A 15,892-nucleotide genomic window follows, 5' to 3' on the forward strand; every position below is an offset into this window, starting at 1 on the left:
AACTATCACTTTTCTTAATTCAACTAAATGTGACATTAACCATATATATTCCATTACAAGCAAATAGCTTGAGGGATTCTGTGAGTTCCCAGCCTCTCAGTACACTACAGCTGAAAGACCTTAGACTGAGACCTTTCCCACTGTGCCCTTGTGGTGGCTACTTCAAGCATTAGTGGGTCACTCAGTACATACTCCTACACCTTGGGAATGTGCTGGTCTGCAATACTCAGTCAAGGGCAACGTTTTACACGTGGAGACCAGCAGTTTTGGGCATACCAAATTGATAGTGTTCCAGAGCTGAAAATGTGTTGCTGGAAAAGCACAGCAGGTCAGGCAGCATCCAGGGAACAGGAGAATCGACGTTTCGGGCATAAGCCCTTCTTCAGGAATCCGACTCCCACAGCTACCTGGACTACACCTCCTCCCACCCTGCCCCCTGTAAAAACGCCATCCCATTCTCCCAATTCCTTCAACTCCGCCGTCTCCTGTTCCCTGGATGCTGCCTGACCTGCTGCGCTTTTCCAGCAACACATTTTCAGCTCTGATCTCCAGCATCTGCAGACCTCACTTTCTCCTGATATAGGAGGCAACCATTCAGTGTGTTGTCTCAGTTTCTCCTTTAGGTAGAGCTAGTTTCTTTTTCAAAGTTATTTCAAGGGATGTAAGTGTCATTGTCAAAGCCAGCCTTTGTTGACCTTCTCTAAATAACCATCTGTAAATAACCCTTGAACTAATTGCCTAGCTGGTCTATTTCAGTAAGCAGTGGAGAGTTAGGCATATTGCTGTGGGTCTGGAGTCACATATTGAGCAGACCAGTCAAGGGTGGCACATTTTCTTCCCCAAAGGGAAGGCGATGGCCTAGTGCTGTTATCGATGGACTGTTAATCCAGAGACCCAGGTAATGTTCTGGAGAACTGGGTGTCAATACGGCCATGGCAGATGGTGGAATTTGAATTACATTTAAAAAAAATTCAGAATTAAGCGTTACTGAATTCCATTACCGATTGTCAGAAAAAATCCATCTTGTTCATGAATAACCTTTGGGGAAGGAAACTGTCATCCTGACCTAGTCTGGCCGACATGTGACTCCAGGAGAAAGTGAGGACTGCAGATGCTGGAGATCAGAGTTGAGAGTGTGGTGTTGGAAAAGCATAGTAGATCAGGCAGCATCTGAGGAGCAGGAGAATCGATGTTTTGGGCATAATGTTCTTCATCAGGAATGGAACCAGACATGAAATGGAATCATGTGACTCCAGACTCACAGCAATTTGGTTGACTCTTAACTACCATTTGGATAATTAGGGATGGGCATTAAATACTGGCCTAGCCAGTGACGCCCACAATCTGTGAATGAATAAAAAAAAGGACATTAGTGCACTAGATGGAGTTTTGGAACAATAGTAACTTCAATGCATCACCACTGAGTCGAGCTTTCAATTCTACATTAAACTGAATTTAAATTCCACCAACTGACTTATGGCACCCTTTTTCCTCTTTCCCCATAGCAAACATAACTTCTTCCCATATCACAGTGACTATCCTTCAGACTGAATTTGCTGACAAGTAATTTGGAATAGCCTGAGGATATGGAAGTGGTGATATAAGTGCCACATCTTTCCTTTTCAATCTTTAACTCTTAGTGGAATTGAGAGATTGGCATGCGACTGTACGATTCAATGTCTCAGCTGGATTTAAAATGTAGATGGTTGGTAATGGGTTTAAGGTCAATCCAGACCAAAAGGTCAGACTGAGACACATTAGCAACTCAAAACGTCAGTCAGTATTGCATCCTTTCTCCAAGAAAATCTAACAGAAAATATTACATTTTTATTGCCTTTGACATGTTGTGTACATTGTTCATCATTATTTCTTACATTTCAACAATAACTGAAACAAAATTGAGACTGAATGTAGTGGAATGTGTTACGTAAATGTATGTTTCTGTTGCTGTCTTCACAGATGCTGATTGAGCTTATTTTTAGGGAGCATTTTGGAGAAATCTTTAATTTTCAGCTTCAGCTCATGACCAGAAATTTAGCAGTGTGGACTGAATCAATACTCACTTCACGTGACTCATTTCAATTAACTCAGAGTGCAACTTGAAAATACTTCACAGTCTGGCTGAAAACTGTAATATCTTCTTCTACATCTCAGTCATGCAGAGCAAAACCTTCCAATGTCCACCAGTCACATATAATGAAGCCGCAGCTGCAGAGTGAAACAAAATGGCCTGGGGATGGCTCAGATAATGTTTGATCAATTGGCTGTTCATCTTGCCTGGATGTTGCAAAAAAAAAAGATTTTCATTGGCTTTTGAGCTGTTGGCTTTGTGCGCTGGATTTGATTTTGCTGCTGCTGTAAAATGCACCCAACTCAGTTTGAGCAGAACTGTCGCAGAAGGGTGCTCCCTCAAACTTACAAATTCTGGTCAAAATTTAGACCAAGGCTCTAGAGGAGAAGTTATTGGCCCAGTCATGTTACTCATCCCTCCTCGGAACCACCATAGTCCATTTTGCAAACAAGACAACACTTCTCTTAAAAAAATGTACAACCTTCATTCAGCAGCACCCGCCTCTGACATGCAAACCTTTTGCATCTCCTCAGGTTGTCAGCGTATATCGCTCTTGTCAAACGCTCAGTAAAAGATAAACATTTTCACAGAGATAACAATTTCTCCTTTGCACCCTTCATTCTTGTGCTTTTTGGAAACTGCAGGGATTTCCCAGAGACAAAGACATTCACAGAGTGCAATTTACACAGACCATCCAGCCCAACCCCCTTGACCAGTGCAAGCTGTTTTACATCAATGGGTGTCTGTTTATGATCTGATACCTTTAAGTCATTCATAATTGGTCAAAGGGGCCCAGAATTTGGCAAGGAGTTGAGATTATAGCTGCGGTACTCTCAAAATGAAACAACGTGAAATAACTACAGTACTAAACAAGAGCATTCAAACAATTTGAATCATACTGGCATTTCTGACTTCACATTGACTTTGTTTCAGCCAGTGAGGGTCTCCTTCAACTTTGCCACCTTTATGGAAGTACTCAGCACATTGAGCCATCACAGGATTCATGGTGGCCCTTTGAAAAGTGCAAAACTACTCCATACCCATGTTTCAATCCAGCGATGTTGCTGCAGGGCAAACTAGAAAACAGGAAATGTTACAAATACTTAATATCCATATCTGCTAAAGAAACGACTACCTCAGTTCTGAAAATTTCTGGAAACAGCTCACCAATGCCATTGTGTGAAGGAGTGCTTCCCCACAGCAACAACTTGGCTTTTGTTTCGATTTGATTTGATTTATTGGAGTCAAATGTTCCTAGGTACAGTGAAAAGTATTGCTTTGTGAGAAGTAAAGGCAGATCATAACAAACAAGCATGCACAGGTCATAAGGTGCTTAGACAGGACGAGGCATACAAAGCATAGGAGATGCACAAAAGCAAGGTCAACATTAGATTTGAAATTAGAGAAGTCCAGTCGGCAGATCAGCAGCGAAGAAGGTGTTCTTGAACCTGTTGTCATGTGTGTTCATGCTTCTGCATATTCTGCCTGATGGAAGTTATTGGAAGAGCGTATTACCAGCATTGTGATGATCTGGCCTGTGCACACAACCTTCTTGTAATTTGTTACGCTCCTGGGCAGAGCAGTTGCTGTACCAGGCCATTATACACCTGGACAGTATGCTTCCTTACTGGCATGCTGAATTTCCCAAGCCGCCTGAGCAAGAAGAGATGTCATTGTGCCTTCTTGACCATCGCATTAAAGTGGATGATCCAGGACAGATTGTTGGTTGTCATCACTCCTCGGAATTTAACACTCTTGACCTTCTACACCACAGCTCCGCTGATGTGCATGTTCTCCTCCTTTCTTCCTGAAGTCAATGATCATTTGTTTTGCTGACATTGAGAGAGAGGTTGTTACCATTGCATCACAACACCAAGCATTCTATCTCCTTCCTGTATTTAGACTCATTGTTGTTTTTAAACCTGGCCTACAATGGTGGCATCATCAGCAAACTTGAAGATGGCATTTGTACAAAATTTGGCTACGCAGTTGTAGGTCAATAGGAAGTACAGTAGTAGGCTGAGTACACATCCTTGTGGGGCACTGTTGTTGAGGATTCTCGCGGAGGAGGTGTTGTTGTCTATCTTCACTGGTTGAGGTCTCTGGGTCAGGAAGCTGAGGATCCAGTTACAGAGGGCAGAGCCAAGACCTAGGTCTCAGAGTTTTGAGATTAGTCTGGAGGGGATTATGGTGTTGAAGGTGGAGCTGTAGTTGATGAGTAGGAGCCTTACGTAGCTGTCCTTGTTATTCAGACATTTAAGATTCTGTTGCTTTGTTCAGGGCTTCACCATCAAATGATTCTCTCTATCTCTCTAATCACTTTAAACATCTTAGTTAAATCACCTTTTGATCTTCCACATGCAAAGCTAATCTAGGCAAATTGGCCCTCATTATGTCATCCTTGGAGCCCAGGTCTAAAACCCCTGAGATGGGGTATGAATCCTTAAGCATCTTGCCCATGGGTGAGAACCTTCCCAAATACAACAAACCTTTTTTTAGCTAGCATCTTATGAATTGGCACAAAGCATACAATTGAAGTAGGGGACGTTTACTGCATTATTGCGCCCTCTGCGCTGTTCTTGACGGTAAGGGTGAGAGTGTTCTCCACTGGCAAGTTTTATTTCAGGCAAAGTTGCATTACTATTCAAGTGATTCATGCTGTAAGTAAAGTATAACAGTGATGTGTATACCTGTTGCACAATGTTTCTGTTATTTTTTATATTTTTACATCGATTATGTAGACCTCTTGATCAATTGGCCCATGCCTGGTACCATAGGTGCTGGATAATAGAAAGTTTGCTGTAAATCAAACTGGAAATGAGCTATCAGGAAATGGCTAGTTAAGATAAATTTATACCTCATTGGGATTCTGGACCCCTGGGTGGGAGTTTGGGTGGAGTGCAGGAGGAGGGAGGAGAAGTCTTATTTGAGGTTACATTGCTGTTTTGTGTCTGTAATGATTTTTTTTGTGTTTTATGTTGTTCTAGTGAGGACAGCTACAGTGTGACTGATTATGCCATGACAGACCAACTCCAGGTGGAGCCCTGTGAGGCTGAGGAACTGAATCTGTCTCCTATGAAGACTGCTTCAGGCATGTTGTATTCCCGGCAGAGTTCTGTCAACCACCTCTTTCGGCTCACCATGCTGAGTAACCACGCCGGAGAGAAGGTCGTGATGGTGTTTGGAGCAGAATCACCGTAAGTAAATCCCTTCTGGCTTTGACTTTGTAAATTCCTCCTCCTGGTTCTCAGGTCCCTTTGTGACCATCCCCACTCCCACCTCTACCCAGTGACTTGATTGAGCATTTGGTCATTTTTAAAAGAAATATTATTCATTCACGGGTTGTGGGGGGTCAGCATTTACTGCTGACTGGCTAACTGGAACCATTTAAGAGGGCAGTGAGTCTGGAGTCACATATAGACCAGACTAGGTAAGGACAACAGATTAACTTTCCTGAAATACACTAATGAACAGATGTTTTTTTTATGACAATCAGCATAGAATTGCGAATAGGCCAAATTTCTGCTTAAATTCCAACTTTTTTTAAAAAGTCAAATTGTCCGCAAGTCCCCAGAAACTAGCTTGGGCCTCTGGATTACTAGGCCAGTATCATTTACACTACACTCCCACTAATAATAAAGACCAAACAGTTCCTCAATTGGCTCAGCCTCAACATTGTTTCTATGAGCACTCTTGAGGATGTTTTACCATGATAAAGCTGTCTATTACAATAAAAGTTGCAATGCAGATCAGCACTGTAGAGAGGCACAGAGAACAATGCCGTGATGGGCCCACTCACCCTGTGCAAGTATGTCTCCCAGTCAATGATGGCCACCAATTCTGTCAGAGGAATGTGGGGCTGGTTCATTGGAACAAATGTATCAGCCAACCATGCAAAAAGATTGGACCCACAATGCCTCTTCCCAGCCAAAGGCTGAGACATCTCTGGCTATATCTAAATCCTGTTCCCAGGATCCCTGGCACATTCCTTTAAGACTCAGAACTTCCAGTCAACAGGGTTTCTACAAGGACCTTTTAAGGTCATAATTTTGGAACGGCCCCTTCTTTCCCTTTCCTCCAGAACACTGACTTGACAGGAGAAAGTGATTAGATAGTCTACTTTTGGCCTTTCCCTCTCACTACCCTGGATGCTGTCTTAAAATGAAAGAATGGCAGAAGGATCAGAAGATAGTGGTTTATGGTCAGTGGCAAAATAAACTAAGTCAAAGATGAAGGGACTATTTCTTTTATAGTGAGTGACTGTCTTCTGGAATGCAATCCCTGAAAGTGATGATGGAAACAATTTGAATATCAGTAGCTTATTCGATAAATAATTGAAAATAAAGCATTTGCAGGGCTATGAAGAAAGAGCAGGGGGAGAGGGACTCATGGATAGCTCTCTCAAAGAGCAGGAACAGGCCCAAAGGGCTGAATAGTCTAGTTATAAAATGATTTTCACAGCAGAGAGCGGCGGAAGCTGGGGGGAAGTTCAGGCGGAGCACAAAGCCGGTCGGGAAGGTAAGTGATTGCTATTAGAGTGGGTGTGGATGTGTGCCAGAAGAGAGCAGAAGAGAGCAGACGATGAGGAAGGCAGAGAGAAGACAGGTGCAAGAGACCCCGGGGGGAGTACCTGTCAGGAACAAGTTGAAGCTTTTGGAAACAGTAGAGACTGATGGCACTGCCAGTTCGCACGGCGGCCAGGTCTGTCAATCAAAAGTTGGCGCAGATGCAGAGCGGAAGAGTTGGACATCGCACAGAGCCGTGGTAATAGGGGACTCCATCGTGAGAGGAACTGACCGGGGTTTTTGTGGCAGCAGATGGGACTTAAGGATGGTGTGTTGCCTTCCTGGTGCCAGGGTAAAGACATCACAGACAGAGTGCAGGAAATCCTCAAGGACGAGGGTGAAGAGCCAGAGGTGGTGGTACATGTTGGCACAAATGATGTCGGGAAGAAGAGGAGGAACATACTACAGCGGGACTTCGGAGAACTAGGAAGAAGGCTGAAAAGCAAGACATCCAAGGTGGTTATCTCGGGTTTGCTTCCAGTTCCTCGGGCTGGTGAGGCCAGAAACAGGGAGGTAATGGACTTGAACGTGTGGCTGGGGAACTGGTGCAGGAAGCAAGGATTTAAATTCTTGGATCACTAGAGTATATTTTGTGGTAAGCTTAAATTCTACAAGAGAGACGGTTTGCACCTTAATAGGTTAGGGACCAGCATTCTGGCAGGCAGGTTTTCTACTGCAACACTGCTACATTTAAACTAAGTAGCGGGGGGGGACAAACTGGATGTTTAAAAAGGAAATTGAAGGGAAAGTTAGAACAAGAGAAGTCAAGAAAGACAACTGTATCAATGAGGCAGAAAACTCGGAAAGGGATCATGCTGTAAAGTTGAGTGAAATAGGGGTTGATGGGAAGGGTGAGAGCAGTAACAAATTAAAAATTCTATACATGATTGCTCGAAGCATTAGACATAAGATGGATGAGCTTGAGGCTCTTTGGGAAATTGGCAGATACGATATTGTGGGGATAACTGAGATGTGGCTTCAAGTGAACAGGGCCTGGGAAATGAATATTCAAGGATACACGTGTTATCGTAAGGACAGGCTGACGGGCAGAGGGGGTGGGGTGGCCTTGTTGGTAAGGGAGGATATTCAGTCCCTTGCAAGGGGGGACCTAGAATCAGGGGATGTAGAGTCAGTGTGGATTGAGCTGCGAAATACTAAGGGTAAAAAGACCCTCTTGGAAGTCATCTACAGGCCCCCAAACAGTAGTCTGGATGTCGGATGTAAGTTGAATCAGGAGCTGAAATTGGCCTGTCGCAAAGATGTTACTACAGTTGTTATGGGGGATTTTAACATGCAGGTAGACTGGGAGAATCAGGATGGCATTGGACCTCAAGAAAGAGACTTTGTGGAGTGCCTCAGAGATGGATTCTTAGAGCAGCTGGTGCTGGAGCCGACCAGGGAGAAGGCAATTCTGGATCTGGTATTGTGCAACGAACCAGAATTGGTCAGAGACCTCAAAGTGAAGGAGACATTCGGAAGTAGTGACCATAATACATTAAGCTTCAATTTGCAATTTGAGAGGGAGAGGGTACAGTCGGAAGTGACAATATTTCTGTTGAATAAAGGAACTATGGAGCTATGAGGGAGGAGCTGGCCAAAGTTCAGTGGTGCAATACCTTAGCAGGGATGACTGTGGAGGAACAATGGCGGATATTTCCGTGTATAATGCAGAAGTTGCAGGATCAGTTCATTCCTAAAAAGAAGAAAGATCCCAGGAGGAGGCATGGGTGGCCATAGCTGACGAGGGAAGTTAAGAAACATATAAAGTTAAAAGAGATAAAGTATAACATAGCAAAGATAAGTGGGAAAACTGAGGACTGGGAAGCTTTTAAAGAGCAACAGAGGATTACTAAGAAGGAAATATGCAGAGGAAAAATGAGGTACGAAGGTAAACTGGCCAATAATATAAAGGAGGATAGTAAAAGCTTTTTTAAGTATGTGCAAGGCAAAAAAATGGTTAGGACTAAAATTGGGCCCTTGAAGACAGAAACAAGGGAATATATTACGGGGAACAAAGAAATGGCAGAAGAATTAAATGGGTACTTCAGATCTGTGTTCACTGGGGAAGACACAAGCAATCTCCCTGAGGTAACGGTAGCTGAAGGACCTGAACTTAAGGGAATTTATATTTGCCAGGATTTGGTGTTGGAGAGACTGTTAGGTCTGAAGGTTGATAAGTCTCCGGGGCCTGATGGTCTACATCCCAAGGTACTGAAGGAGGTGGCTCGGGAAATCGTGGATGCGTTGGTGATTATTTTCAAGAGTTCGATAGATTTGGGGTCGGTTCCTGAGAATTGGAGGGTGGCTCATGTTATACCACTTTTTTAAGAAAGGTGGGAGAGAGAAAGCAGGAAATTATAGACCAGTTAGTCTGACCTCAGTAGTGGGAAAGATGCTGGAGTCTATTATAAAGGATGAAATTACGGCACATCTGGATAGTAGTAACAGGATAGGACAGAGTCAGCATGGATTTATGAAGGGGAAATCATGCTTGACTAATCTTGTTGAATTTTTTGAGGATGTAACTCTGAAGATGGACGAGGGAGATCCAGTAGATGTAGCGTACCTGGACTTTCAGAAAGCTTTTGATAAAGTCCCACATAGGAGGTTAGTGAATAAAATTAGGGCGCATGGTATTGGGGGCAAAGTACTAGATTGGATTGAAAATTGGTTGGCTGATAGGAAACAAAGGGTAGTGATAAACGGCTCCATTTCGGAATGGCAGGCAGTGACCAGTGGGGTATCGCAGGGATCCATGCTGGGACCGCAGCTTTTTACAATATACGTTAATGATATAGAAGATGGTATCAGCAATAACATTAGTAAATTTGCTGATGATACTAAGCTGGGTGGCAGGGTGAAATGTGATGAGGATGTTAGGAGATTACAGGGTGACCTGGACAAGTTAGGTGAGTGGGCAGATGCATGGCAGATGCAGTTTAATGTGGATAAATGTATGGTTATCCACTTTGGTGGCAAGAACAGGAAGGCAGATTACTACCTAAATGGAATCAATTTAGGTAAAGGGACAGCACAGAGAGATCTGGGTGTTCTTGTACACCAGTCAATGAAGGCAAGCATGCAGGTACAGCAGGTAGTGAAGAAGGCTAATAGCATGCTGGCCTTCATAACAAGAGGAATTGAGTATAGAAACAAAGAGGTTCTTCTGCAGCTGTACAGGGCCCTGGTGAGACCACACCTGGAGTACTGTGTGCAGTTCTTGTCTCCAAATTTGAGGAAAGACATTCTGGCTATTGAGGGAGTGCAGCGTAGGTTCACGAGGTCAATTCCTGGAATGGCGGGGCTACCTTACACTGAAAGACTGAAGCGACTGGGCTTGTATACCCTTGCGTTTAGAAGACTGAGAGGGGATCTGATTGAGACATATAAGATTATGAAAGGATTGGACACTCTGGCAGCAGGAAACATGTTTCCGCTGATGGGTGAGTGCCGAACCAGAGGACACAGCTTAAAAATAAGGGGTAGACCATTTAGGACAGAGATGAGGAGAAACGTCTTCACCCAGAGAGTGGTGGCTGTGTGGAGAGCTCTGCCCCAGAAGGCAGTGGAGGCCCAGTCTCTGGATTCATTTAAGAAAGAGTTGGATAGAGCTCTCAAAGATAGTGGAATCAAGGGTTATGGAGATAAGGCAGGAAGAGGATACTGATTAGGAATGATCAGCCACGATCATATTGAATGGCGGTGCAGGCTCGAAGGGCTGAATGGCCTACTCCTGCACCTATTGTCTATTGTCTATTGATTCTATCCTATAATCCACATTGAGGTGAGATCCCCTCAGGAACAGATCCCATTGATATTTCAAACCCCTGCAGCATGTTTTTATTATTGTTTCATTCATGGGATTTGGGCATTGATAAAATGTATTTGCCAGTCAAGAAGGTGTGTACCTTTAAGGCGAACTTGGAAGTGTTGCTGCTTCCATGCTTTAGCTGCCGTTGTCCTTTGAGGAGTAGAGGTTGAGGGTTTGGGAGTTCCTGTTGAATTGAAGTCCGTTTTGTTGGTTGTACAGTGTTGCCACTGTGTGTTCATGCTGAAGGAAGTAAACAGTTAAGGTGGTTATGAAACTCCAGGCAATCAGGCTGCTTTGTCTGGAATGATGTGAAGCCTCTTGAGTGTTTTTGGAATACAGAAACAGGAGCAGGCCATTCAGCCTGTGAAGCCTGCTCTACCACTTAATATAATCATTGACGTTCTGAAATAACTCCACAGAGACGCATATTCTGTCACCAAGTGGGCGGCACGGTGGCACAGTGGTTAGCACTGCTGTCTCACAGCTCCAGAGACCCGGGTTCAATTCCCGCCTCAGGCGACTGACTGTGTGGAGTTTGCACGTTCTCCCCGTGTCTGCGTGGGTTTCCTCCGGGTGCTCCGGTTTCCTCCCACAGTCCAAAGATGTGCAGGTCAGGTGAATTGGCCATGCTAAATTGCCTGTAGTGTTAGGTAAGGGGTAAATGTAGGGGTATGGGTGGGTTGTGCTTCGGCGGGTCGGTGTGGACTTGTTGGGCCAAAGGGCCTGTTTCCACACTGTAAAGTAATCTAATCTAATCTAAAGTCACCCTCTATTTATGTATGGAAAGTCTTTGATACCTATCCATCTCCCTCAGAGACAGCTCTCAGAGTGGCATGTCTGACACTCCTGTTTATATCTGTCAGCCAGTGCTCCCTGATTAGACCAAATTAACAGCCCCAATCAGGGAGTTTATTTTCTATGAGGTCCACCTGGCTGACCTCATTACAATCACTACAGACTGAACACTTCAATGCCATTGGTAATCAGAAATCTATCAATCATTCCTTTACATTCACTCAAAAACTCAGCTTCCAAGACCCCCTGAACTAGAGAAGACTGAAGATTCACAACCTCTAAGTTTAAAAAATTCTCATCTCGGTCCACAGGCATCCCCCTTATTTTTAAATAATGCCCCCTAGTTCTGGGCTCCTCAAACAGGGGAAACATTTTATCTGCACCCATCTTATCTTATCACTGTAAGTATTTTGTATGTTTCGATTAGATTACCTTTCATTCTTTGAAATTCTAGAGAGAGCAAACCCTGTTTACCCAATCTCTCATCATAAGACAGTCCTGATATCCTGGGAATAGTTCAGATGAAATTTCATTGCACTCCCATCTTTCTTAGGGTAATGAGTCCAAAACTGTACAGAGTACTTCAGCTGCAGTCCACTCAAGCTCATAAACAATTAAGCAAGACTTCACTACTCTTGTACTCAAATCCTTTTGCAATAAAGGCCAATATTCCATTAGCCTTCCTAATAACCTGCTGCATCTGTATGATAGCCTTCAGTGACTTATTGACAAGGACACCTTGGTCTCTTCGTTTTCCAACATTTCACCCTTGAAGAAATAATTTGCACATCTGTTCCTCCCACCCAAACAGATAACCTCACATTTTTCCATGTTATATTCCAACTGCCATGTTCTTGTCCACTTACTATGACTGTCCAAATCCTCCTCAACCACTTTACATCTTCCTTACGACACACATTTCACTTTAGTTTGACATTGTCTGCAAATTTTAAACATTACATTTGGTCCCTATGTTCAAATCATTGATACATATGGTTAACAGCTGGGCCCCAAGTACTGATCTTTGTATTAGCTCATTTGTTCCAGCTTGTACATGCAAGTACATTCCCACCAATTCCATGTGCTTTAATTTTGTTAAACAGCCAACTGTGAAAGACCTTAACAAAGGCCTTCTGAAAATTCAAGTATACTATATATACTGATGCCCCTTAATCGATTTTAGAGTTGCAGTGTTCCATCATGCATCTGCCTTGAACCTTGTAAATTGTGGACTGGCACAGGAGAGATAGGAGGTGAGTTACTCATCACGGAATTCCTAGCCTTTGACCCTGCTCTTGTAGCCATGGTATGTGTGTGACTAATTCAGTTTCTAGTTGGTGGTCAGTGCCTCCCATTGTGAGGATGCTGATAGTGGGGGAATCAGTGATGGAAAACCGCTGACCATCAAGTGGCAATGCATCTATTCTCCTTTGTTGGAGATAGCTATTGCCTGGCATTTGTGTGCTAAAAAAGTCACTTGCTACCTGTCAGCTCAAGTCTGTCTATTCTTCCAACCTTGCTGCGTTTTGACCTGGACTGCTTCAGTATCTGAGGAGTCACAAGTAGTGCTAATTATTGGGCAGTCATCAGAGAACATTTCCACATCTGACATTATAATGGAGAGTAGATCATTGATAAAGCAGCTGTGGGTTTAGGACACTCCTGTGGAAACTCTGCAGTGATACCCTGAAGTTGAGGAGGCTGAACTCTAACACAATAACAAACATCTTCCTTTTTGCTAGGTAGTGACTTCACCCAGCCTTTGCCTTTGACCCTGCTCTTGTAGCTATGATTTCCTTTCCCTCCATTCATTTTGCTAGGGTTTCTCAAAGCCACACTCAGCCAACTTTTGCCTTGACATCAAGAGAAGTCATTCTTACCTCCCCTCAGAAGTTCACATCGTTTGTCTCTGTTTAGATTAAGGCTACAATGAGGTCAGGAGCTGGGTGGCCCTAGCAGAACCCAAACTGAGCAAGTTGTTCTTTTGCTTGATAGCACTGTCGACAATTTTGATTGAAAGGATGTGGAATTAACCATTGAAGGACTGAGAAAGTGGTGAACATAAACCGAGTGAATTCAATGTCAAATCAAATTTTTAAAAAACAGGTATATGGCGGAAACCTGCTGTGGTACCAGAAGTCGCACCAGCCAATTGGCAAAATGCAAATAGTCTCATCCAGGGAAAACCTGCCTAATCACATCCCAGTCAGGCAGTGGCAGGACCATCCTCTGAAATCAAGACCCCAAGCGCAGAAGTCCAGGTCAGCAACAGCTGCTGGCCAATGAGACGTTATGAGACCTTGGGATCAGCAGCCGCACAGTAGGCCATGGCTGGTTCAGGAACGCAGGTCGGTCAGTATCAATAACAGGGCTCTCACTGGGGGGTGGGGGTGGGGGTCCCCACCTTTCCTAAAGCTCAGTGCTTTGTTCAGGTTCTGAGTGCTTTGGACTGTGAGAGGGCTGACTCGAGGGACTGAATTCCCTGCTACTGTCCCTAGTTATTATGTTCCTATAACTTAATTCCAATGGAGGCGGGAAGGGCTCAGGGCTGTGCTGTACCTGATTAAATGGCCTATCTGACTCCAGGTTTGTCACCAGCAAGAGTAAAAAAAATTCCACCTCAGAAAGACTTGCTTTTATGGAGGAAGAAACTGAAAGGAAACATTCTAAAACAAAAATCAACAGTTTACATTTGTAAAATCTCCCAACAATTATTACACCAGCATTTGGCTGTTTTCCGAGCCAGAGAGGTTGATAGAAAGTAATTGTCAATTATCACATTGTTTAAATGGAACATACACTTGAAATGACAAGGCTGAGTTGGGTTTAAAAGTATTGCACAAAACGGCAAATTTAATATATTTTGACACTTTGGCAGGTGGAGATATTCTGTTCACTTCAGGGATAAACTTTGAGATATTGGTTCTTAACTTCACACCTTCCCTCATCTGGAGTTTACCACTGGTTTAAATAAAAACAGGGGGGACTACTATTCCCTATGTTATATTGACAACAACTTTATGTGGTTGGGTGCCAGATGTGGTTGACTTTTAAGCCCAGGATTTTAAGAGGCTGAGGATTCGAACAAAATGTTTTACATCAGGACACAAATGGATAAACGTATTCACGATAAATTATTTTTTAAAAATAGACAGTTTTTTCACAAATTTATTAATTTGTAGGTCATCTAACAAAGAGGAGATGTACCATGAAATTTCTTAAGTACTTCTAAAATACCAAATAGCTCCTCTCAGAATATGAGAATCAATTAAAGTCCAACAAAAATGTTGTATTGGAGGGTCAAATCCATTCATGCTGATTTTATTTCCATAGTTTGGGGGCTACACAATAAGCTGTCATTAAAAAAAAAGAGCAAGCCTGTTGTCTAAGATCCAGCATCAGGCATCTGGTCCCCCTTACAGAATGAACGTTGACAGTTCTTTGGCAGAGGGTAATTGAATTAGCTTTTACTGGGTTCAATAGTGTGTGAGCTGCGCTGCAAATGTCAGGACAGTGTGTACATAGGTTACAGATACGAGCAAAACCAGGAGTAGAATATAATGGAAACAAAAGCCAGACTGGGCCACACTCTGGGTTAAGTTTACCTTCCAGCAACATGGCATTCCTGTTCAGAAAAGGAACAAATCCAATGTACAATGTAGCACCTTTGATGTGGGATATCATCCCACGATGTTTTGGAGGCAACGTTTTTAAACTAAATCTGGCTGCCAGCCACATAAAGTGATATTAGGGCACATGACTAAAGGCTTGATTACAGGGATAAGTTTTAAGGAGTAGCTTCAAGAGAGGGAGATCAGTGGAGTGTGTATACAGACAGGCCTCCAGAGCTTTGGGGGCCCAGGCAGCTAATGACATGGCCACCAATGGTAGGGCAATCAAAATGGGGAATAGCTAAGAGGCCAGTATTGGGGGTGCACAAAGGTATCAGAGGGTGATCAGTCTGAAGATGGTGATGGAGATTAGGAGGCCAAGCGTCATAGAGTTCTAATTGCCCGCATTTGGTCCCTATCCCTCATCCATGTATCTATATGTGTTTTTTAAATGTTGCTTTTGTACCTGTCTCAACCATTTTCTCTGACAGCCCATTCCATATACGCACCACTCTCTGCGTGAAGAAGTTGCCCCTCAGGTCTTTTCTAAGTCTTTCCCCTGTGTTGCAAAGGATCAGGTGCCCTTTGTATCTCTCTCAGAGGACCACATTACCAGTTACTGAAGAACACCAAGTGTATGGAAATACTGCTGCTTGCAAGTGCCCTTCATTGCCACACACTCTATCCCAAGATAGGAACATATTTGCAGTTGGGAGGAAGGGTCACTGGACCTGAAACACAAACTCTGATTTCTCTCCACAAATACTGACCGCACTACTGAGCTTTTCCAGCAACTTCTGTTTTTGTTTCTGATTTCCAGCATCTGCAGTTCTTTCGGTTTTTATGTAGGCACATGTCAGTTGTTCCTCAGGTCGGAATCTTGCCAATCCCCACCTGATACTTTAATCAGACTGCAGTCATCTCATTGTGTTGATAGGATAAGATAAGGTGGAATGGGAAGGGAGCATACGCAGCAGGAGAGGCTGGTTGATTTGTAAAGTCTATTTGCTGTAAAATTCGACACAATGGAAGGTGACCT

The 15,892-nt window shown here is 43.5% G+C and overlaps 1 protein-coding gene across 4 annotated transcripts in view; it reads left to right on the forward strand.

Annotated features, from left to right (window-relative positions):
* Positions 1–15,892, forward strand: part of LOC122555663 (rho guanine nucleotide exchange factor 26-like) — a 216,337-nt gene that overhangs the window by 175,846 nt on the left and 24,599 nt on the right. For all 4 annotated transcript variants that reach the window (XM_087993352.1, XM_087993351.1, XM_087993350.1 and 1 more), the window contains one exon: positions 5,059–5,268. In XM_087993352.1, coding sequence (XP_087849478.1) covers positions 5,059–5,268 — 210 coding nt within the window. The remainder of the gene's footprint in view (positions 1–5,058; positions 5,269–15,892) is intronic.

The sequence above is a fragment of the Chiloscyllium plagiosum genome, unplaced genomic scaffold (assembly GCF_037043375.1).
Source record: "Chiloscyllium plagiosum isolate Xiang-an unplaced genomic scaffold, Cpla_swu_hap1 HiC_scaffold_13, whole genome shotgun sequence".
Taxonomy (NCBI): Eukaryota; Metazoa; Chordata; class Chondrichthyes; order Orectolobiformes; family Hemiscylliidae; genus Chiloscyllium; species Chiloscyllium plagiosum.